Below are 22,296 nucleotides of genomic sequence, written 5' to 3' on the forward strand. Positions count from 1 at the left end.
TGAAAACCTGTGGTGCTGTGGAGAGACCGAAACACAGCACCTTGAACTGGTAGATCTTGTTGACTAGGCAAAATCTTAAGTACTTCCTTGAAGACGGGTGGACTGGGATCTGGAAGTACGCGTCCTTCAGGCCCAGTGTACACATGAAGTCTTGTGGTTTCACTGCAAGTCTGACCGTGTCTGCCATCTCCAAGCTGAACGGTGTCTGTTTGACAAACCCGTTCAGGGTCGAGAGGTCGATGACTGGTCTCCAGCCTCCAGACGCCTTCTTTACAAGAAAGAGTCGACTGTAGAAGCCTGGGGACCCGTCTGCCACCTCTTGGAGAGCGTCCTTCTTCAACATAGTATCAACTTCTGCCCGGAGGGCTTGCCCCCTTACCGATCCTATGGCAAGGGAGCTCAATGACACTGGCTTCGCTGTCAAGGGAGGTAGAGATGATGTGAACGGGACATGATATCCCTGACCGATCACGGAAATCATCCAGGTATCTGCCCCGAGTTGCTGCCACCTTGTCGCGCAACTTTGTAGGCATCCCCCACTGGTGGACATGCAGGGGGACTGCCAATCCTAGCGTTTAATGCCTCGGCCGATCCCTCTAGGATTTTTACCTCCCCTGGAGGACTTTCTGCCCTTCCTGTCCTTGACAAGAAAGGGCTTAGACACCTTTGGCTTTGCTGCTGTCGTCGTCTTCTTGGGTTGCTGGAGGTTTGTAGGGCCTCGATGTCAGGGGCCTATGGAGGAGGGAATCCTGGTTGGACTTCCTCCACCTCTCAGCAGCTAGCTCCACATCCTTAGGGTCGAACAAACTCTTACCGAGTACAGAAGTGTGTCTGAGCCTGCTAACGTCGGAACTGGGGACCTTCTGGTGAAATCTCTCAGCCATTGCGTCGACGTTTCAGGATCATATTGGCCCACAAGCTCGAGACTTGGTGGGCCAGAAACTCGATGGTCCGTGTGCCTGAGAGTAAGAATGTCTCCAGTGCCTTCCTGGTGCTTTCCTTGGACAGATCCTCAGACCGCACCAGGATGCCCAGAGACCCCAGCCAGATGTCAACCCACGAGGTTGTCTGCATGGCACACTTCGCCACCTTCTCCTGGCTTAGGATCTCAGTAGCAGAATACGAAACCTGCCGGTTGGAGTCTCTCTCTAGAGGGACTCCCCCAGTGAGTTATTCCACAGAATGGTGAACAGGAAGACCCAAACAAGTCTCCTCTAAGATCTCGAAATACCTCCTCTGGTGGACTCGAGGAGGAAGGAGGAGCTTGTTACCGGTGCTGGATCTGTTGGAGGAGGCAAGCTCAGAGAGCTGGCCTTCGACTTTGTCTCTGGCACTCTTCATCCCTTGTGACCAGGGCAAAGCTGCACTGGCCCTAGAGGGTTTCTGGGTGCCGTAGACTAGGTCCAAGACCATGTCCTTACCCTCACGAGGAGGAATCTCTGGGTCCGGAAACCCGTTGAGATTTCTCATGAGGGTCAGAACTTGCCAGAACGCATGTTCTGACTCTTGAAGCTCTCCTCCCGAAGGGCTAGCAGCAAACTCTCCCGTCCCAAGTGGCTCTTCCTGGGGGGACTCGTGGACATTCTCCGAAGGTCTGGCTGGCTCCTGTCTGATCCTTGCCGAAGACTTGGGTAAAGTCTTCGAGTCCTTTGGCTCCCTCCTGGGAGGGATACAGGACTCTAGTAACGATGGATGCAGGCTCTTCTCCACCCCTGTGCGAGAAGACTTCTCAGGGAGAGGCGGAGTTTCCCCCATTGGTGCGATGGGGGAACGGACCGGCTCGTCCGACTCCTCTGAGGATGGGAAATCGTCATCCGCCGGGGAGGGAGAGAAAGTCTGGGGGGGGGAGGGAGCCTTGCGCAAGGATTTCCGAGGAGACAGCTTAGCCCTCGGAGAAGTCACCATGGATGAGACTCCTCTCTTCCTCTTCAGGGGAGAAGAAGTCGCCACTGCTTTGTGACCCAGTTCAGAGAACACAGGCTTAAAAGCCTGCATGAGAGCTCTGACTATGGTCCCAAACCAGGGCTGTTGGCTGACAGTCGCGCTGTCAGACACTCCCTCTGGAGGGAAGGGGATCGATCGATCCCTAGGAGGGGTCGACAAACGAGGATACGCCTGAAACGAAGCTGAAGGAAAAGAGTCCTTTGACCTGTCCGGAAACCTCCCCCCCCTCCGGCGAGCACGCTGTTCTGCGCTTGCGAGGAGGGGAACGAGACGATGAAGCCCTGTGAAATCGCGTGTGGGATCGTGCTGGCGATCGCAGCGCAATGGTCGCGCGATAAGCCCTGCCCTGGATCGCGCGCAGGAGAATCGTGCACGGGAAGATCGTGCGCGGTAGGAATTACGCGTGTGCGCGAGGGCAAGGGCGCGCATAGGTGATGGCGAGGGCGTGCGGCGCGCAGGGGCTGGAGCGCGCGTATCTGGAAGCACGGGGCGAGGGCACGATTGCGCAGCCTCGTGATAGCGCAAAGGTGAATTTGCGCGCTGGCGGTGCAGGAACTGTCCCCTGAGGAGATCGTGGGCGCGCTGGGCGTGCAGGAGATCGCGGGCACGCATCAGGATGCAGGCACACAGGAGTGCGCTGCTGCGATGGGCGCGCGACAGGATTCGGGCGCACAGGTGTGCGCTGCTGAGTTGGGCACGCATCGCGCGCAACAGGATTCGGGTGCACAGGAGTGCGCATTTTGGAAGAAGAGGGCAGGGGTACCTATGAGCGCCCGTGCGCTAACTTAGGTACCTCCTGGACTGCGCGCTGGAACGTAGAAGTGCGCTGGCACGCCGGTGAGCGCTTGCGCGCTGTATCAGGAACGACTGCAACTGCGCGCTGAACTCCAGAAGTGCGCTGAGGCACTGGAGAGTGCTGACGAGTAGGAGAGTGCTTGAGCGCTGTAGCAGGAACAGACGAGCGCTTGCGCGCAGGTGAGCGCTGGCGCGCTATAGCAGGAACTGCAGGTTGGCGCTGGCGCGCAGGAGATCGTGGGCGCGCAGGGGAATCCTGGCACGTAAGAACAGGAACAGGCGCGCGCACACGCACAGGTGAGCGCAGGGGCGCTAAGTCAGGAACAGCAGCGTGATGGCACGCAGGGGGGTACCTGGCGCTTAAGGGACTGAGGCGCAGTTTTGCGCTCAAGTCCCTTGTGCCCCGAAGGGACCGGTGCCTGTGCAATGACAGGATTAGAAGGCGCCTATAGCGCATCTACGGCGAAGGGGAGGACGAGCCTTCCGCCTTATACGCCCTCTAGGGGCCGTGGGATCAGCAAGCTGACCATCATAAGGCCTCCGCAGAGGAGTCTCTGTAAGTGATCTCCCCCGAGGGGGAGAATTGCCAGCAGGAGAAACCGTGGGACTAAGTTCCACCCTCGAAGGATGTTCAGAGGGGGAATCAGAGCCTTCAGCTACCTCAGCAACAACAGGAGCAGGAGTTTGATCAGACACACCGGAGGCCTCCGTTATAACAACGTCGACGATAGACAGAGGATCTACGTCTGCTATCGCCAGCTGTAACAAATCATTATTATTTACAGAGAAATCAATATCCTCCTCTGGGGGAGGAGGGGCAGCTGCCTCGCTATGGGAGGCAACTACCTCTCCCACACCCTGGGATCGGTCAACAGAACTATGGCCTACGCTACCTCTCGACGGCCTCTCGGAAGAGACCGATCGAGTGGGAACTTCGGAGGAGGTTTGGGCTACGGAAGAAGAGGTCTTGGGATTTTCTCTCTTCAAAGAAGCCTTTGAAGGAGAAATATCCCTTTTGGACTTCTTCTTCTGGCGCCGGGCAAACCTCTCCCACTGGGAGGTAGACCACTCCCTACACTCACGGCATACCTTACCCCTATCACACCGTTGGCCCCTACAATGAGGACACAAGGTGTGAGGATCTGTGTCGACCGCCGACATAAAAGTCCCACAAGGGCGGTCAGGTAAACCACGACACGTACGCATTATTAATAGAGGCCAACTTCACACACTCTGTAGAAAAAGAGAAAGCAAAAACAAATTAATGGCAGTCAAGTGAGGGTGAGAGCAGACATGTCTGTTCATCACCCAAGCCAAAAGCAAAGCGAAGTATTCACAGGTGTGTGTGAGGGGGGGGGGTTGTAGCAAGCTACCCCTCCCTACTCCCCGCTAACTAGCGGTGGGGTAGTAAACCGTCATTAAAATTCCAATGGCTCGTCATTTCAGCTACGCCGAAGTAATAACCCATATTAAATAGCGTGGTTTGTATTTCAGTTACGGAACAAATATCATTTCAACACAATTAACTATAACTTCTATACAATACTTGAATTTGTAAAATTTAATACAACCTTTTATTATTTTTAGGTGGCCATGAATTGGCTGGGGACAGTGAAGCAAAGAATAGTGGTGGTACTCACGTTGCTGATGCTGCCAGAGGCCCTGTAGAAAGTACCAAGTCCTTGCCACATTATCCTGAAAGAACAGGATCTTTTCCTCCAGTACCACCCAGCAGATATTCTAATGGGCTACCTCCACCAGTTGTGTCACATTCAGCTATTGGCAGGTTCTCAGCACCTCATATACCAGGCGATACAGTTTTCATAGGAGAATCTTCACTAGTCTAATAAATTGTGTCCTGTATTCTACAAAGAAAAAAAAAATATGATCAGAAAACTGTTGACTATTAGTATTCCCACAATTAATGGAAAACATTTCTCATGGGAGGACTCAAATACTCACAAGAGAAATGTTTGACTTATGCTCATCTACTTTACCAAAGGTTTTCATAGGTGCCGAGGAATTTTGGAGTCCTATTCTATAAAATGCATTAATTTTAATTGCAGTTTTGTATTTTATGGTTTGATGTATATAATTTTGTTCCATAGTGTATATAAAAGAAATTTATGTTGTTAATATTATGAAAATATTGTACATCTGATTGTTAATATTGATACAGTATATATAATTCAAAGTACCACAGTATTGTATTGTAAATGGATATTTTCAACAAAGAACTATTTTTACATTTCCTTCATGTGTACATAGTCCAGAATGAATGCACTTGCATGTATAATCTTCATATGCCAGGATTATCTTCATTAGTAGGCTAAAATTAAATTTCAAGAACTTAAGTAAACTTTAAATTCTCAAATTGAATTATTATTTCTTGGATCATTTACCTAAGACTACGGTATAACAAAGATATGTTTCACACTGTTTTTAAGTAAATTGTACTCATTCTGTTCACTTCAGCATTGAATGTTAAATTTGGTTTTGTTACTCATTTTTTCATATAACACTTTACTGATATCAGCAAGTTATTTAATACCCAACCTTTGTTTCCATAATTTCCAAATATGTCCCTATCTAATATTTCCAATGATAATAAATTTCTTCTTGATATTTTGTTTCATTTGCTGTTTCTTCCCTGCTTATACTAACAGCAGGTTGCAAGCTAACAGTTAAAAATATTAATAAAGTGGTGCTTGAGTAAATGCTTACAGGCTGGTAATGCAATGTAATGCAGATGCAAGTGCTCACTTTTGCTTTATTGTATAACAAGAGATTTGCTTTACAGTATTTGTTGTGTTAACCTCAGATTTACACATTTTAAAGTGTACTTTCAGAAATAACTCTACTAATTAAATAACCCTTTAAATGTAATATACTGTACTCTGCACAGTAAGCCTTCACCATATAGATAACTATGAGAAAAATTAGTTCAAAAATAACTGAAAAAAACAGTGAAGTTAACTTCTGATATTAATTCTTAAATGATTTTAAAATGTTGAAGTAAATATATATTAGTCCTGTCATTTGAAAATTGTCAAAGATTATTATCATATTTGTAAATTCTTTTACACAGAATCATAAGTTTAAAATAATTATCTTTGTAAAGTATATACAGCCAAGCATATATATATATGTATGTATTACATACACAGTAAACACAGTACAAGTTGTGTATATTTATCTAAGTCTTTGTCTGTAGTTTCTCAACTGAAGTGTACATAAAGTCATATAAAATATATGCTTCATTGCTTCTTTAATGTCTTTGTTTTATCCCTAATACAATAGATGCTAATTATGATTTAACAAAATAAATATAGTATATGGTAGTGCCTCGGCTTAAGAGTGACAGAATAAGCACAAATCGGTCTGTGAGCAAATATTTCCTGCCATATGCGTATTCTTTGTGGGCAAGTACTAACAAGACTAGCACCAAATCAGTCGCGCGATGCATATACACTAAACATTCAGTGTTCACACTGTTGATGTAAGTTTCACCCCATTTTCATGCCATTTTATAGATAAGGCAAAAGCAGTCCTCTCTAGATAGGTTCCTTATCAAAATTCATAAAAAAAACTAAGTGTCCATAAAAAGTTCTGATGAAGGAAAATTTATTTAAGAGGAGGTGCTGTGAGATTTCCAAGGAGTTTCCTATTTAAGGTTTGAACACGGGCATGAGATATAGAGGGGAGGTTCTGTGCCCTTGGTGACACAGAGACCAAAACTGAATCAAGAATGCCCTCAGTTGACCTGAAGCCTCAAAACCTTTCGAGGGCCAGTTCTTTGGAAGCATCATCAAATCCTTCCACTCCTGGGGCTTGGCCGAAAAGGAAGCTAGGAGAGATGAAAACTCCTTCTGAGGGAGGGGCTGCGAGGTCGGTGTAGGATCCGCCGGGAATGACGGAATCTCTGGAAAGCAACTGGTTCAGTTTCCAGAAACTAATGGGGACAACCAGTAATTGTCTGTGAATTATAAGATATTGAGCCCGCGCAAGTCCTTGGTTGATGGGTATCACCTAAGGAAGGCATCTCTTGCCTGTGAACTCTTCTCCTCTTGGTAGGTTCAACTAGGATAATCGTCGTCGTCGGCGCCCACTCGTGTCCGAGTATTGGGTTCTGTCGTTAGCCATCAGCCTCCTATCTGTGGGGTGGGTGCTTATGCCTGATGTGGCTGTTAAGTCCTAGTCTGTGGTGGAAGAGTCGCGGACAGTGTTCACAAGGGAGGGTAGGTGGTGGGCGGGGCTGTTCTAATCGCTCTCTCCTTCTTCTCCTCCTAGCCTCCTCATTTTGTCTCCTCCTCTCCTCGAAGTCCACGGTGCCATGGTGTACTGTACTCCTCCAGGTTTTCCTGTCCCTGGCTGTTTCTTCCCATGAGGAAGGATCGATGTCAGTTAGAGCCAGGGTGCGCTTTAGTTGATCTTTATAGCGCATTTTCGGGGCTCCTCGTGGTCTGGTGCCCTGGGTCAGTTCTCCGTAGAATATTTTCTTTGGGAGCCTAGATGGATCCATCCTATGCACGTGTCCTATCCAGCGGAGGCGGTGGTGGATGATGGTGGCCTCCACGCTGGTCAGCGAGGCACGTTCTAAGACTTCAATGTTGGTGGTGTGGCTCTCCCAGGGGATTTTCAAGATCTGCCTCAGTTTCATTTGTTGGAAGCGTTCTAGGTTTTTAAGATCGTTTTTATATAGCGTCCATGTTTCACATGCATACAGGAGCGTGGAGAGGACTACTGCCCTGAACACCATTATTTTGGTGGTCATTGTCAGTGCGTGGTTGTTAAATACGCGGCAGTTGAGTCGGCCAAAGGCGGAGTGGGCTGCCCTGATCCTGTTCTCCACGTCCTTTTTGCTTGTGGGAGCTGATGTTAGGATGCTCCCTATGTAGGAGAACTGGTCCACCTGTTCTAACGGTTGGTCATTCACTGTGGTATTGAAGTTGGGGAGCATCAGTCCTGGTGGATGTTGGACGAGGGTCTTGGTTTTGTCTGAGTTGACTTGCATCCCAAAACGTTCGTAGGCAGAGTTGTATGCATCAGCTAACAACTGCAGGTCCTCTGCCGTCTGACCTGGGGTGGCATTGTCGTCAGCATACTGCAGTTCTCGCACTGCACACAAGGTGGTCTTGGTTCTGGCGCGGAGTCTAGCGAGGTTGAAAGCGCCTCCATCCATGCGGAAACGTAGGTCGACTGAGGGTGTGTCTGGGGGAATCTCGTTGAGCATTGCTGCGGTGTATAGCGAGAAACACGTCGGGGCCAGAACACAGCCCTGCTTCAGGCCGCCGTTGATGGGGAATGGGTCTGAAAGAGAGTTCTGGTGGCAGACTCTCCCAACCATTCTGTCATGGAGGGCACGCACCAGCTTGACAAAATCGGGTGGGCAGCCATATCTTTTGAGGACAGCCCACATGGCAGGTCGAGGTACTTTGTCGAAGGCCTTTTTCAAATCCCAGAAGATGAACATTATGGGCTGTTGTTGTTCGAGGCTCTTCTCTTGTAGTTGTCGCGCACAGAAGATCATGTCTATGGTCCCGCGGGAAGGTCGAAAGCCGCACTGGGACTCTGGCAGGACGTCTTCTGCGAGAATAAGGAGGCGGTCAAGGAGAATCCGAGCGAAAATCTTACTCGCGATACTTAGTAGTGATATTCCCCGGTAGTTGTTACAGTTCTCCCTGTCTCCCTTCTTGAAGATGGTAGTGATGTTTGCATCGCGGAAGTCACTGGGGGGAGGGGTCTTGGTCTCCCATATTTTCAGTATAAGGAGCATCAAACGGTTCCTCAAGCCAGGGCCACCGTGAGTGAGGAGCTCCAACGGGATGTTGTCTGGCCCTGGGGCTTTGCCGGGCTTCATGCACTGCAGGGCCTTGTTGAAGTCATGGATGGAGGGTGGTAGTGCCATCCAGTGACGGACGGGATGCTGCGGGGTCATTCGCAGGAGATCGTCTGGGGTGTCTGCTTGGTCATTGAGGAGGTTCTCAAAGTGAGACCTCCACCTGGCCAGGATGCCCTCGCTGTCGGTGATGGTCGTGGCCCCATCCGCGTCCTTCAGGCTGCCCACTGATGACCGTGTGGGACCGAATATTTCCTTTGTTGCTGCATAGAATCTGCGCAGGTCACGTTGGTCAGCGAAACTCTGTATTTCTGCAGCTTTTCTTTGCCACCAGATGTTCTGGGCTTCACGGATACCTCTCTGGCAACCAGCTTCAGCCACCTTGTGAGCACATTTGTTAGCTGCTGTTGATTGGTTTTCCAAAGTCAGGCGTGCTTGTCGTTTGGTTTCAATGAGAAGAGAGATGGTAGCATCATTCTCATCAAACCAATCCTGCCGTTTCTTGGTGGTGTAGCCTAGTGTTTCCTCCGCGGCACGGGCCATGGCGTTTCTGAGGGTGGTCCAGTGGTGCTCAACAGTGGCCTGACCCACAGGGTCTGCGAGGTATTGTTCGCAGGCCTCCTTGTAGTTCTGTGCCACCTGTGGGTTGCGGAGCTTACTACAATCAAAGCGTTGGTGTGGTACGCTGTCAGGTGCCCTTCTGGGTGGTCGTAGGGTCGTCACGGAGAGTCGGGAGAGTCGGGAGATGAGTAGTCTGTGGTCCGTCCAGCAGTCGTCCGCTCCGGGCATGGATCGGGTGATGCGGACGTCTCCTCGATCTCTGGCTCTGGTCAGGACATAGTCCAGGGTGTGCCAGTGTTTAGACCGTGGGTGTCTCCATGTGGTCTTTTGTCGCTTTGGTAACTGGAAGATGGTGTTGGTTACCACAAATTGGTGTTCTGCACACAGACCCAGTAGGAGTTGGCCATTGGCGTTGCAATTTCCAATGCCATGGCGGCCGATAATTCCCTCCCACAGGCGATGGTCTTTGCCTACTCGGGCATTAAAGTCGCCAAGCACAACGAGCTTGTCATTGGCGGGCACTGCCTGGATGGTGCGGTCGAGCTGGGTGTAGAAGGCAGCTTTGTTATCATCGGTTGAGGTCATAGTTGGGGCGTAGACAGAGATCAGGGTGAGATGTCTGTCCCGCGTGATGGGGATGCGGACAGTCATCAGGCGCTCACTGATGGCCTTGGGAGCTAGGTTGTGCTGCTGCACTAGCTGGGAACGGATGGCGAAGCCGACACCGTGGATGCGAGGCTCCTCTAGGGCCTTGCCTTTCCAGAAGATGGTGTAGCCTGTTCCAGCTTTCCTGATGTTGCCCTCTTCGGGTAGTCTGGTCTCGCTAAGAGCCGCCACATCAACATTGAAGCGGGCTAGCTCCTTGCAGACGAGGGCTGTACGTCGTTCCGGGCGGTTGGTGTTCGTCACGTCTTGGAGGGTGCGGATGTTCCACGCACCTAAGGTTAATATTTTTTTCTTGTTATTTCGACCGCATTAGTGGGAAGTCCGCCAGCCGCGGTGAGCTGACCAGACGGGTTTGCCGTGTCCGATGTTTACCCCACCTTTTCTAGGGGCCTCCCCATGTGGGGTGGGCTGCGGTGTCCTCAATAGGCCAGCCCAGTCACGGGTCCAGCTGCCGAACTCTGGTGTCACGGCACCGTCACCAGAGAGCGACTGAATTTTAGACACGCCGCCTGAGTGCAGTCGTGGGCTAAGGGCTTCCAGCTATCCAGGCCTGCCCCCTTCACCCACGGTGCTGTCGCCTCAGGACTTGCTGGTGGTGATGATGATGATGATGGTGAGAAAGAGATGAAGAAGGGTGGAGGAAACGACAGAATGCCAGTAGCTGGGTATATTGTTTTGGGTGGTCGTGGCTTTGCAACGGCCACGCACACACACTTGGCCCACATCATTTTCACCGCGGCTCAAGACATATGAGACAGGCGGCTTCTCCGATGTTGGTTGCATCGGGCTGCCGGGTTCTTGTTATGTCAAGGCCCGCCTTGTTGCCTGCCCGACAGGCATTGCCCTCTTCCGCCGGCGCTGGGAAGCTCTGCAGTTGGGGTCTTGTTTGGTTTGATTTTGGAGTTTTCCTTCTCCTAGCCTTTGCCTATATTAAAATAAAGACTAGGATAATACATTACCCAGTTTTTCCCAAATGGAATCTTGGGCAGTATGGTAGTACTCCTACATCTGGGATTCCAGGATCCGAGACCACATAAGGGTTAGGGATTAGCCTAACCAAGACCTGCAATGGTGGAGCTGGAACAAGTCCACTAACTGCTTGTTTCACGGCCTCAGCGAGTTCTTTAAACCACAGCATCTTCACGAACGATGGGACAGCTGCAGGAACCCCAACAGGCGTGTTCATCAACGCGCCAGTGGTGAGCAGTTACGCCACCAGGATAGAATGCGCAGTCAGAAAGGCGAGCAGACCTTCATCAACGTGAGGATCTCGCTCAACCACCTTGCTACTGAGCCAAAAACAAAAGTGGATAAATAGACTAGGAACAAAGACAGTATTCTCATATACATGGATGTAGTTTGCCTCAATAGTCAACCTGGTGTTAAAGAACAAGTTGGAAGACATCAATAGGGTGTGGTGAAGGGCGGCTTTAAGGGGGTTTCAAGACCGTTAGGCTCAGTTGCGAGGTTGTTGCTAAAGAATTCACAGGATATGGACAATGCCAAATTCCTTGGCCATGTTGGTCCAATTGGTGCCTCCCCAGATTATCATGATCGTCCTACAGATGCATCCCAGTCAGGTTGGAAAGTCATACAGAAAAGACCTGTGTGTTTGAAAAATAGGCCCCTCAGTTTGCAGCATTTTGCATAAATGCTGCAATGAAAATCTCAAATCTGGGAATGGCCAACCTTGACGACATAACAGAAATTATCTTACATTTCCAAGGGGGGGACAAAAAAAAAACACACACACCAGGGTTACTGTTGCTTTTCAATTCCTTGCCCAACGACCTACCAAATCCCAAAGATTTAGAGAAATGTGAGAGTAGTGGCTTTACTGAAAACAGGGAAAGACCCATCACCCCCTACAAACTATTGGCCAATATCCTTAAAGTTAGCCCCCAGATATTCACGAATCAACATTCGCAGAATCACAGATTCACAAGATTTTCTATAGATAAGTTTTCTACTAAATATTAAAGAAAATTTTATATACAGTATTTTCAAAATAGTTTTTTTTATTTTAGTATATAAGTAAAAGATTGTAACATTTCCCTTTTAATCTCATGCTTATTTATTTACAATTAATTGTATATCAGTAAGTACATTTTCAAGTTAAAAACATAATGAACATTACATTATTGTATGTACTGTATGAACACACAATGCTACAACGCATACCAAACATATTATTGTAGCGATATATTTTTCTTTCACTTCAGTAAGTGAAAAACAGATCGTAACATTTTTTTCCTTTCAATTTCACGATTATTTATTTACAATTAATATTACAGCAATAAGCACATTTTCAAGTTAAAAAACAATGAACCGAACTGTATTGTATGTACAAACGCACAATGCTACTGCGCATATCAAACACAATCGCGACTAATTTTCTTTCATTTCAGTAAATAAATAACAGATTGTAAGATTTTTTCCTTTTAATTTCATGATTATTTATTTACGATCAATTTCATATCAGTAAGTACATTTTTAAGCTAAATAAAAACAAACAAAACTACAGTATTGTATGTAAGAATTCACAATGCTACTACGCATGTCAGACACACTAATTTATTTTTCTGTCCTTTCGGTAAATAAATAACAGATAACACATTTTTCCTTTTAGTCACTTGATATAAACTAATTTTATATCAATAAGTACATATTCAAGTTAAAAATTACAATGAATTGTACTGTGAGATATGTACGAACGCTCAATGCTACTGCGTATGCATATCAAACGCATTAGCGACTAATTTTTCTTTCATTTCGGTAAATAAATAACAGATCGTAACATATTTTTCCTTTTAATGTCTTGCTTATTTATTTATAATTAATTTTATATCAATAAGTACAAATTCAAATTCAAAGACCGATTTATTTTTCTTTCATTTCAATAAATAACAGATTGTAACATTTTTTCCTTTTAATGTCATGCTTATTTATCTATGATTAATCTTATATCATGTACATTTTCTAGTTAAAAAACAATGAACGGTAAGGTATTGTATGAACGAAGGCACAATCTCGCTATATAGGATCTGAAACCTGGATTCTGAGTCTAGGCAACAAGGAAGACGATGGACAAGCGATTCACGAGATAAACGTGTAGGTGATTCACAAGATAAATGTGTAGGCGATTCACGCGGTGAACGTTTAGGCGATTCACGCTCTGCTGGACGATGGTGAGACAGTCGAGCAGTACCACCATACATTGGGCAAGAGCTTGGCGAGACAGAGTGACGAGACGAGATCGGAGACGGAGGTAAAGGTCGAACAGTTTCATCTGAAGAAGAAGACTGCGGAGAAGTTGCGGTGAAGAAATGTCTCTTGGCCGATGGGGCAAGAGTACCCTGAAGGCGAAGGGGAGGACTGACACGGCGTGGTCGCCTGCCGCTGACGCGACGACATAGAAGCGTGGGATCAGCAGGCTGACCAACAATAGGCCTCCGAAGAGGAGTCTCGATGTGAGACCCTTTATTCGAAAGGGAAACACTCGTCGGACAGACGTGCCTCGGACTTTGCTCACCCCCCAAAGGATGTTCGTCAGGGGAAGGAGCGAAGACCTCAGCGGCGCAAGATGGAGAACCAGACGCAGTCGCTGGAGCAGCTGGCAGGGCCGCAGAAGAGCTCTCTGGCACCACAACATCGACGACGGATAAGAGGTCGGCATCTGAAGCTGACGTGTGCTGAAGGTCAGCACCCCAGTGCAAAAACCGCAGCAAAGCCTCCTTGGAAGGTTCACCAGGCAAACCCATGGCCAGAGCTGAAACAGAGGAGAAAGAGAAATAGCCTCACTCTGGGGGAAGAGCCAGGGCAACCCCACTAGGGGAGGCAGCACAGTCTCTTAAGGGCCAAGGTTGGCCAGGTGTTAATTGGCCTAGGCTACTAGTCGTCGGCCCCCGGAGGAAGCCGTCCGCGTAGGAGCTTCGGAGGAAGGTCAGGGGGCGAAGAAAGAATCTTTGGGTTTCTTTTGCTTCAAAGCGCCCTTCAAAGGGGAATAACCCAGCTTAAACTTCTTACGTCTACGCACATACCTTTCCCACTGGGAGGAAGACCACTCCCGACACTCGCTACACTTTATCTTCATCGCAGCGCTGTTCTCTACAGATGGGGCAAAGGCTGTGGGAATCCGTCTCGACAGCAGATATAAACTTCCCCCAGGTGCGGCCTTTAGTTGCTGAACAAGTCCGCATGGTGTAGGAGAACACAGCACACATACACTGAAAGAAAAAGCAAAAGAGCAATTAATGGCAGTCCAGAAGTTGGAGAGGATGAAGGCCAGTGACAATTGCACTCTATCCGAGCCAAAAGCAAAGTGAGCACAATCACAGGTGTGTGAGTGGGAGGGGTAGCAAGCTACCCGCCTAACCCCCGCTAACTAGCAGGATGGGTAATTAACCATCGCTAAATTTTAATGGCCTGGCCTTTCAGCTTAGCCAAAAGTAATACAGTACCTCTATAAATAGGGTTGGTTTGTATTTCAGTTATGGAGCAAACTATTGTTTAGGGTGGGGATATACTAAAAATGAGTAATTTCCAGCAATAATAATGGTCAGAAATGCATAATAAATACAAGATAACTAGGTTTTTTTCCCATAAAAACATGGTTCAAGCTAGTGACTGGAAATTAAAACAATTACTTACAATTCATACCTCAGATTTTCTTCTGCTATGGCTTGCTTCCCTCGCAAACAAAATAGTTCACTACTCCTCTGTTCTGGCAAATGGTAGGCTACATGGATGTGCTGTGCAAGCAGTTCTCTTGGCCGTGGGTCACTATTAAAGTACGTATCATAATTACATGACAAATAAGTAGATAATTTGTTATTTTTCCTAACTATACAAACCTTGGCTATTCATTAGGGGTTATACTTCCGGCAGAGCTGAAATGAGGACCCATTAAAATTTAGTGAGGGTTAACTACCCATACCGCTAGTTAGCAGAGGGTACGGGGGGGGGGGGTGTTAGCTTGCTACCACTCCCATTCACACACCTGTGATTTAGCTTCACTTTGCTTGAAGGCAGGACTTCAAGGGGGATAGGGCTGGCGGGCAAGTTTGTATAAATAGCTAAGGTTTGTATAGTTAGGAAAAATACAAATTATCTACAAATTTGTCATTTGTTCCGTAACTGGAATACAAAACACGCTATTTATTAGGAGTGACTCACACATTAGGAAGGGTGGACGTCCCTGCCAATTTGGCTTTTGGCTTTACCCGGGGACTCTTTATCTGAGTATGTTAGTACTCAAAAATAAGGAGTCCCTGCCCTCGCTAAAACCTTGCTACGCAAAGTCCGCGGCCTACGCAAGCTGTGTGTTGAGACATGCAGAAGTGTGACTGTCTAGGTAAAGTTATTTCGAGTCTATTGTAGGAAAAACCTGATGTAACCAAGACTTTCCCAATACCACCTCACCAGGGTATGGGGACGCAACAGTATTAGCTTAATACTAGGTACACAAGGGAGCATGGTTTTCCTGCAGTGGTTTGAGGTCAGCTTATGCAGAGAACCCAGGATGCTGCTTTTCCCACGAGAGGGTAGGATGAAGAAAAGAATAAGAGCCAGTCAAATCTTTTCATTCACGCAGACTAAAACCGGGTAACAGTGCCCCAACCTTCTGCTACTTGTCCAATATGACAAATTCGGAGATAATTTGTATTTTTCCTAACCATACAAACCTTAGCTATTTACATTGGGTTTACCTTTCGGCGTAACTGAAATGACGAGCCAATAGTTTTTAACGAGGGTTAACTACCCCCGTGCTAGTTAGCGGGGGTAGGGGAAGGGATAGCTTGCTACCCCTCCCCCCCCACACCGGTGATTTGCTTCACTTCACTTAGAGGTAGGACTTGACTTGGGAGCCAGGGCTGGCGGGCAAATATGTGTAAATAGCTAAGGTTTGTATGGTTAGGAAAAATACAAATTATCTCCGAATTTGTCATTTGTTCCGTAACCGAAATACAAACCACGCTATTTACATTGGGTGACTTACCCCTTAGGAAGGGTGGAAAGTCCCCAGCCTTACTGACTTCGGCTTTGCACAGGGACTCCGCCTCCCAGTGAGTAGCACTTGAGAGAAGGAGCCCCTGCACCTCACAAGTTCCTAGCTTCGCTAGGAACGAGTGGCCTACATACGTTGTGTGTGGAGGAAAGTGTGACTCGTCCTATGAAGTTGACCTTGAGACCTTTAAATAGGAATCTAGGATAGGACGTTCCCAATACCACCTCGTCAGGGTATGGGGGACGCGACAGTATTAAGCTTAACACTGGGAGCACAAGGAAGCATGGGTTACCTGCAGAAGTCGAGGTCAGCTATGCGAAGACCAGGATGCTGCTTCCCCAAGAGAGGGGAGGATGAAGAAAGAGGTAAGGGTCAGACATACTCTTTCATTCACGCAGACTAAAACCGGGTAACAACGCCCTCAACCTACTGCTACTTGTCCATAAAGGAGCCTGAGGTTAGACCAGCTGTTGTGCAGCCACCACAGGGCCGATAGAGAACGTATCGAGGCTCCTGTGGGTCACGTCCTGCAGGTCGTGGGCTGTGAAGGTCGTCTGACGCTTCCAGACCCCAGCTTGAAGCACCTGCGTCACAGAGAAGTTTCTCTTGAAGGCCAGGGACGTAGCAACGCCCCTGACGTCGTGTGCCCTCGGGCGACGTGACGGAGGAGGGTCTGGATTCAAGGCATGGTGGATAACCCTTCGAATCCAAGCCGAGATGGTGTTCCTGGTGACCCTCCTCTTCGTCCTGCCTGTGCTCACAAACAATGCTCGCACTTGAGGACAGACTGCAGCTATTCTCTTCAAGTAGTACCTCAGACACCTCACTGGACATAGTAGCAGCTGGTCTAGGTCGCTTGTTACAGAACGGAGACTCGCGATCCTGAAAGTCGAATCGTGGATCCGGTACCCCAGGATTCTGAGTCTTGGCAATAAACTCAGGGACGAACCTGAACGTTACCTCCCCCCATCCCCTTGAATGGGCGATGTCGTACGAGAGACCATGAAGTTCACTAACTCGCTTGGCCGAAGCCAAAGCGAGCAGGAAAGCCGTCTTCCAAGACAGGTGGCGATCAGAGGACTGGCGTAATGGCTCGAAGGGAGGTCTCTTAAGAGCCCTGAGGACCCGAACCACGTTCCAAGGAGGAGGTCTCACTTCCCACTGGGGGCAGGTAAGCTCATAGCTACGTATGAGTAGAGAGAGTTCTAGCGAGGAAGAAATGTCCACGCCTTTCAGCCTGAAAGCCAAGCTTAAGGCTGAGCGATAGCCTTTCACTGCCAAGACAGAAAGGCGCATTTCCTCCCGCAGATATACGAGGAACTCTGCTATTGCTGGAATAGTGGCATCGAGTGGAGAGATACCCCTCCCACGACACCAACCACAAAAGACTCTCCATTTCGCCTGGTAGACTCCCTCAGAGGACTTTCGCAGGTGCCGAGACATTCACTCCGCAACCTGTTGCGAAAAGCCTCTCTCCGTGAGGAGACACTGGACAGTCTCCAGGGGTAAAGCCGAAGCGAGGCCACGGCCTTGTGAGGGATGTTGGAGTGGGGTTGTCTGAGAAACTCGTGTCGTGGAGGAAGTTCTCTCGGGAGCTCCGTCAGGAGCTGCAGAAGGTCCGGGAACCATTCCGCTTGATGCCATAGCGGAGCTACCAGAGTCATCGAACAGTTGACCGATAGTCTGGTCCTGTTGAGCACCCTTCTCATCAGACAGAACGGTGGGAAGGCGTACACGTCGATGTTGTCCCACCGTTGCTGGAAAGCATCTTGCCAGAGAGTCTTGGGGTCCGGGACTTGAGAGCAGTACAGAGGCCGCTTGAAATTCAACGCTGTCGCGAACAGGTCCACGGTCGGGGAACCCCACAAAGTCAAGACTTTGTTGGCTATCTGAGGATCCAAAGACCACTCGGTACTCAGTATCTGCGAAGCCCTGCTCAGACTGTCGGCGAGCACATTCCTCTTGCCAGGAATGAAGCGAGCTGATAGTGTTATCGAGTGGACTTCGGTCCATCTTAGAATCTCTACTGCAAGATGGGATAGCTGCTGCGAAAAAGTGCCTCCCTGCTTGTTGATATAAGCCACTACCGTGGTGTTGTCGCTCATCACCACCACGGAGTGACCCGCCAGGGTCCGTTGGAACTGTTGAAGAGCCAGAAAGACGGCCTTCAACTCTAGCAGGTTGATGTGCAGGCACTTTTCTGATTCTGACCAAAGGACTGAGGTCCTCTGGTTCAGAACGTGCGCCCCCCACCCTTCTTTTGACGCGTCCGAAAACAGTGTCAATTCCGGGGGGAGGACGAGAAGACTCACTCCCTTTCGCAGGTTCTCGTCGACCAGCCACCACCGCAGCTCCGTCCGTTCCAAAGATCCTATCGGGACCTGTACGTCCGGGGAATCAGATCCTTGATTCCACCGGGACTTGAGCCACCACTGCAGGGATCTCATCCTGAGGCAGCCGTTTGGAACCAGACAAGCCAGGGAGGACAGGTGACCTAAGAGACGCAACCACGATTGGGCGGGAAGTTCTTCTCGCCTGAGGAAGGGTTCCGCCACCCTCCTCAGCCTTGCTATCCTGTCGTCTGATGGAAAGGCTTTGTGGAGATTGGTGTCTATCAACATACCTAGATAAACCAGTCGTTGGGACGGCTGCAGAGAGGACTTCTCGAGGTTTACCACGATCCCCAGATCCTGGCAAAGACCCAGAAACCTGTCTCGGTGCCGAAGAAGGGTCGACTTCGAGTCTGCTAGGATCAGCCAGTCGTCCAGATAACGAAGGAGACGGATGCCGTTCCTGTGCGCCCAAGATGAAATCAGGGTGAACACTCTGGTGAACACCTGAGGTGCTGTGGAGAGACCGAAACACAGCACCTTGAACTGGTAGATCTTGTCGTCTAGGCAGAATCTCAAGTACTTTCTGGAAGATGGATGGATTGGGATCTGGAAGTACGCGTCCTTTAGATCCAGTGTGCACATGAAGTCTAGAGGTCTCACCGCAAGTCTGACCATGTCCGCTGTCTCCATGCTGAACCGAGTTTGCTTGACAAACCTGTTCAGAGCTGAGAGGTCGATGACAGGTCTCCAGCCTCCAGACGCCTTCTTTACAAGAAAGAGTCGACTGAAGAAGCCTGGGGACCCGTCGACAACCTCCTGGAGAGCATCCTTCTTGAGCATGGTCTCGACTTCTGCCCGAAGGGCTAGCCCCTTTACCGATCCCATGGCATAGGAGCTCAACGACACTGGATTCGCTGTCAGGGGAGGTTGAGATGTTATGAACGGGACGCGATAGCCTTGGCCGATCACAGAAACCGTCCAAGCATCGGCCCCGTGTTGCTGCCACCTGTGCACGCAACGTCGAAGGCATCCCCCCACAGGTGGACACGTGGGGGGATTGCCACTCCTAGTGTTTGCGGCCGCGGCCGCTCCCTCTAGGAGCCTTGCCTCCCCTGGAGGACTTACCGCCCCTCTAGACCTTGGCTGGAAAGGGCTGGGGCTTAGACACCACTTTCTTAGCTGCCGGTGCCTGCTTCGGTGCCTTGCGAGGCTGCTGCTGCTGTTGCTGCGGAGCTGGAGGCTTATAGGGCCGAGCTGTAAGGGCCCTATGGAGGAGGGAGTCCTGGCTAGATTTCCTCCATCTCTCAGCCGTTCGTTCCATATCCTGTGGCTCCAACAGATTCTCCCCAAGGAGGGAAGCATGTCTGAGCCTACAGACATCCACGGCGGGGACCTTCGGGTGGAACTTCTCGGTTGGCCCACAGGGTGGTGACCTGGTGTGCCAGGAACTCGATGGAGCGGGTGCCCGAGAGTAAGAAGGTCTCCAGGGCCTTCCTATTGGTCTCCTTAGACAAGTCCTCGGAGCGCAATAGGATGCCCAGAGTCCCTAGCCATATATCCAGCCACGAAGTGGCCTGCATGGCGCACTTCGCGACCTTCTCATGGCTCAGGATCTCTGACGCCAAGAACGTCACCTGCCGGGCGGAGAGCTTCTCGAAAGGAACTCCCTTAGCCAGCTCTTCTACGGAATGATGGAGAGGAAGAGCGAGACTAGACTCACCCAAGATCTCAAAATACCTCCTCTGCTGGAGACGAGGAGGTGGGATGAGTTTGTTCCCGGCAGAGGAACGACTGGAGGAAGCAAGAGTCGCGAGTTGGGCATTGGCCCTGGCTCTGGCACTCTTCAACCCTCGAGACCAGGGCAGAGCCGCACTGGTCTTAGGGGCCTTCTGAACATCGAACACCTGGTCCAGGACCGTGTCCTTACCTTCTCGGGGGGCGATCACGGGGTCCATGAACCCGTTGAGTTGCCTCATCAGGCTCAGGACCTGCCAGAAGGCATGCTCAGACTCCTGCTGGTCTCCTCCTTGCGGACTGGCAGCCAAGTCTCCCGTCCCCGGAATCTCTTCCTGGGGCGAAGCGTGGACGTTCTCCCGGGGAGCAACGGGTTCCTGGCGAATCCTTGAAGACGACTTCGGGATGGTCTTGGAGTCCTTGGGTTCCCTCCTGGGAGGGATACAGGATCCCAACAAAGAGGTTCGGAGAGCACCTTCCGCGCGAGACGATTCTCCTCCATGAGGAGAAGGCTCCCCCCTTGGTGCCGAGGGGTGACTATCACCTCACTGGACTCACCCGAGGACGGAAAAGCCTCGTCCATGGGATAAGGAGAAAGCGCCTGCGAAGGGGATGGGGCCTTCCTGACCGACCTCTTAGGAACCAACTTCTCCCTGGGGGAAGTCACCACGAAGTCCACTCCTCTCCTTCTCTTCAGCGGGGGTGAGGCAGTCGTTGACTTGTGACCTTGATCGGCGAGTGCTGGCTTCATAGCCTTCACTAACCCCCACATCAGAGGACCAAACCAAGTCTGCCGCTCCACGGACACAGAGTCCGAAATCCCCGCTGGAGGGAAGGGGATCGGGCGATCCTTCGGAGTGGACACCACTGGACCTGCCTGAAAAGGAAAAGGGGAAAAAAGTTGCCCTGACCTCTCTGAAGTGTCTTCCCTATCCTGCACAAGCTTCCTGCGCTTTGGTGGAGGCGATCCTGAGCGCGGTCTGGCGACACGCGTTCCTGCTGCTTTCACGGGCTGCGAAATCCGATGCGAACGGTGGTCGCGCGTAGGCGAGCAGTCGCGCGGGCGCGCAGGCGAGTGGGCGCGAGGGCGTACAGGCGAGTGGGTGCGAGGGCGTACAGGCGAACGAGCGCGTCGAGCTGGTGAACGAACGCGTTGGCGCGTCGGCGAGGGAGCATGTTGACGCGCGGGCGAACAAGAACACTCCGATGACCGCTGACGACATTGTTCAGGAGACCTGTAGCTCGTGGGAGAGCGATTGTGAGCAGGCGATCGGTGGTGCGCTGGTGAACGCTGGCGAGTAGGCGAGCGATGGCGCGTTGGCGAGCGATAGCGCGTAGACCGCGTAGGCGAACGACCGCGCGAGGGCGAGCTAACAGAAGGCGACCCATGTCCTTCCAGATCTTCTGGGCGACGGCGCGTTGGAGAACGCTTGCGGTCTGGAGATCGCCGATGTTCAGGTGATCGCTGACGCGCTGGGGACCGTTGACGCGCAGGAGATCGCTGACGAGCAGACGAATGTTGATGCGTCTGTGATCGCTGGCGAGCTGGTGATCGCTGGCGAGCAAGAGGGCGACGCGTGGAATCCTGTGAGGGGACAGTCGGCGCGGGGCGCAGAGGCGAACGTTCACGAACGGGCACAGGAACAGGAGGCGCGTGGCCGTACATGCGTTTTGGAAGTACGCGCTGGAGAACGCGAGCCATGTTGTGCAGGAACAAGCTGAGGATCGCGAGGGCGCTCAGGAGACTGATGGCACGCTGGGCGCACAACAGGAACTGCAGGATATTTGGAGTCCACAGGGGAGCGCTGGCGAGCAGTGGGACGAGGGTCATCAGAAGCGCGCTGATGAACAGGAGAGCGCTGACGGTCAGAGGAGCGCTGACGAGCAGGAGAGCGCCTGTGCGCTAACACTGCAGGAGAGCGCCTGTGCGCTAACACTGCAGAAGGGTGCGCAGGGGAACCCTGACGCGCAAGGGAAGAATTCCTTTGCCCCAAAGGGACCGTTGCCCGTCGGGTGACGAGGTCAGGCTGCTGAACATCTGCACCAGAAGTTGAAGGTCTGGAAGGCGTAGGAGACCGATCCCCAGAGAGGTCTAAGGAAGCTGGAGCTGCAGGCTGTTTACGGCGAGGAGAGTCCCCTTCGGAGGAAGGAGGTGAAGATTCAAAAAGGCGCCTCTTAGCACCCTTATAAGGAGACGGGAGGCCCTTGCGACGCAGCGGATGGTGAGCCTTACGGCGAAGGCGGCCACGAGGAAGATCGTCAGGACCATCAGGCCTCCGAAGGGGAGTCTCAGTCAAAGCACTCCCCTTAGAGGGAGGCTTGGCAGCAGAAGAGCCCGCGGGACTCCTTTCCCCCTTCGAAGGATGTACGGAAGGGGGAGGAGAGCCGTCAGCACCATCATCCACAACGGTACCTGC

At 50.6% G+C, this 22,296-nt stretch overlaps 1 protein-coding gene and 1 long non-coding RNA gene across 5 annotated transcripts in view; one reads left to right on the forward strand and one right to left on the reverse strand.

The window, feature by feature from the left end:
• LOC137634274 (uncharacterized) overlaps window positions 1–4,586 on the forward strand; it is a 375,180-nt gene extending 370,594 nt beyond the window's left edge. For all 3 annotated transcript variants that reach the window (XM_068366573.1, XM_068366575.1, XM_068366574.1), the window contains one exon: window positions 4,327–4,586. In XM_068366573.1, the coding sequence (XP_068222674.1) occupies window positions 4,327–4,586 (260 nt within the window). The remainder of the gene's footprint in view (window positions 1–4,326) is intronic.
• The window catches only part of LOC137634275 (uncharacterized), a 96,539-nt gene that overhangs the window by 28,539 nt on the left and 45,704 nt on the right, over window positions 1–22,296 (reverse strand). The window contains exons 2-3 of one of the 2 annotated variants that reach the window (XR_011042500.1): window positions 14,465–14,587; window positions 4,380–4,604 (exon numbers count right to left, since the gene is read on the reverse strand). This is a non-coding gene — a long non-coding RNA (uncharacterized lncRNA). The remainder of the gene's footprint in view (window positions 1–4,379; window positions 4,605–14,464; window positions 14,588–22,296) is intronic. The other variant, XR_011042499.1, reaches the window with a different exon arrangement.

This window comes from Palaemon carinicauda, chromosome 44 (genome assembly GCF_036898095.1).
Source record: "Palaemon carinicauda isolate YSFRI2023 chromosome 44, ASM3689809v2, whole genome shotgun sequence".
NCBI classification, from domain to species: domain Eukaryota; kingdom Metazoa; phylum Arthropoda; class Malacostraca; order Decapoda; family Palaemonidae; genus Palaemon; species Palaemon carinicauda.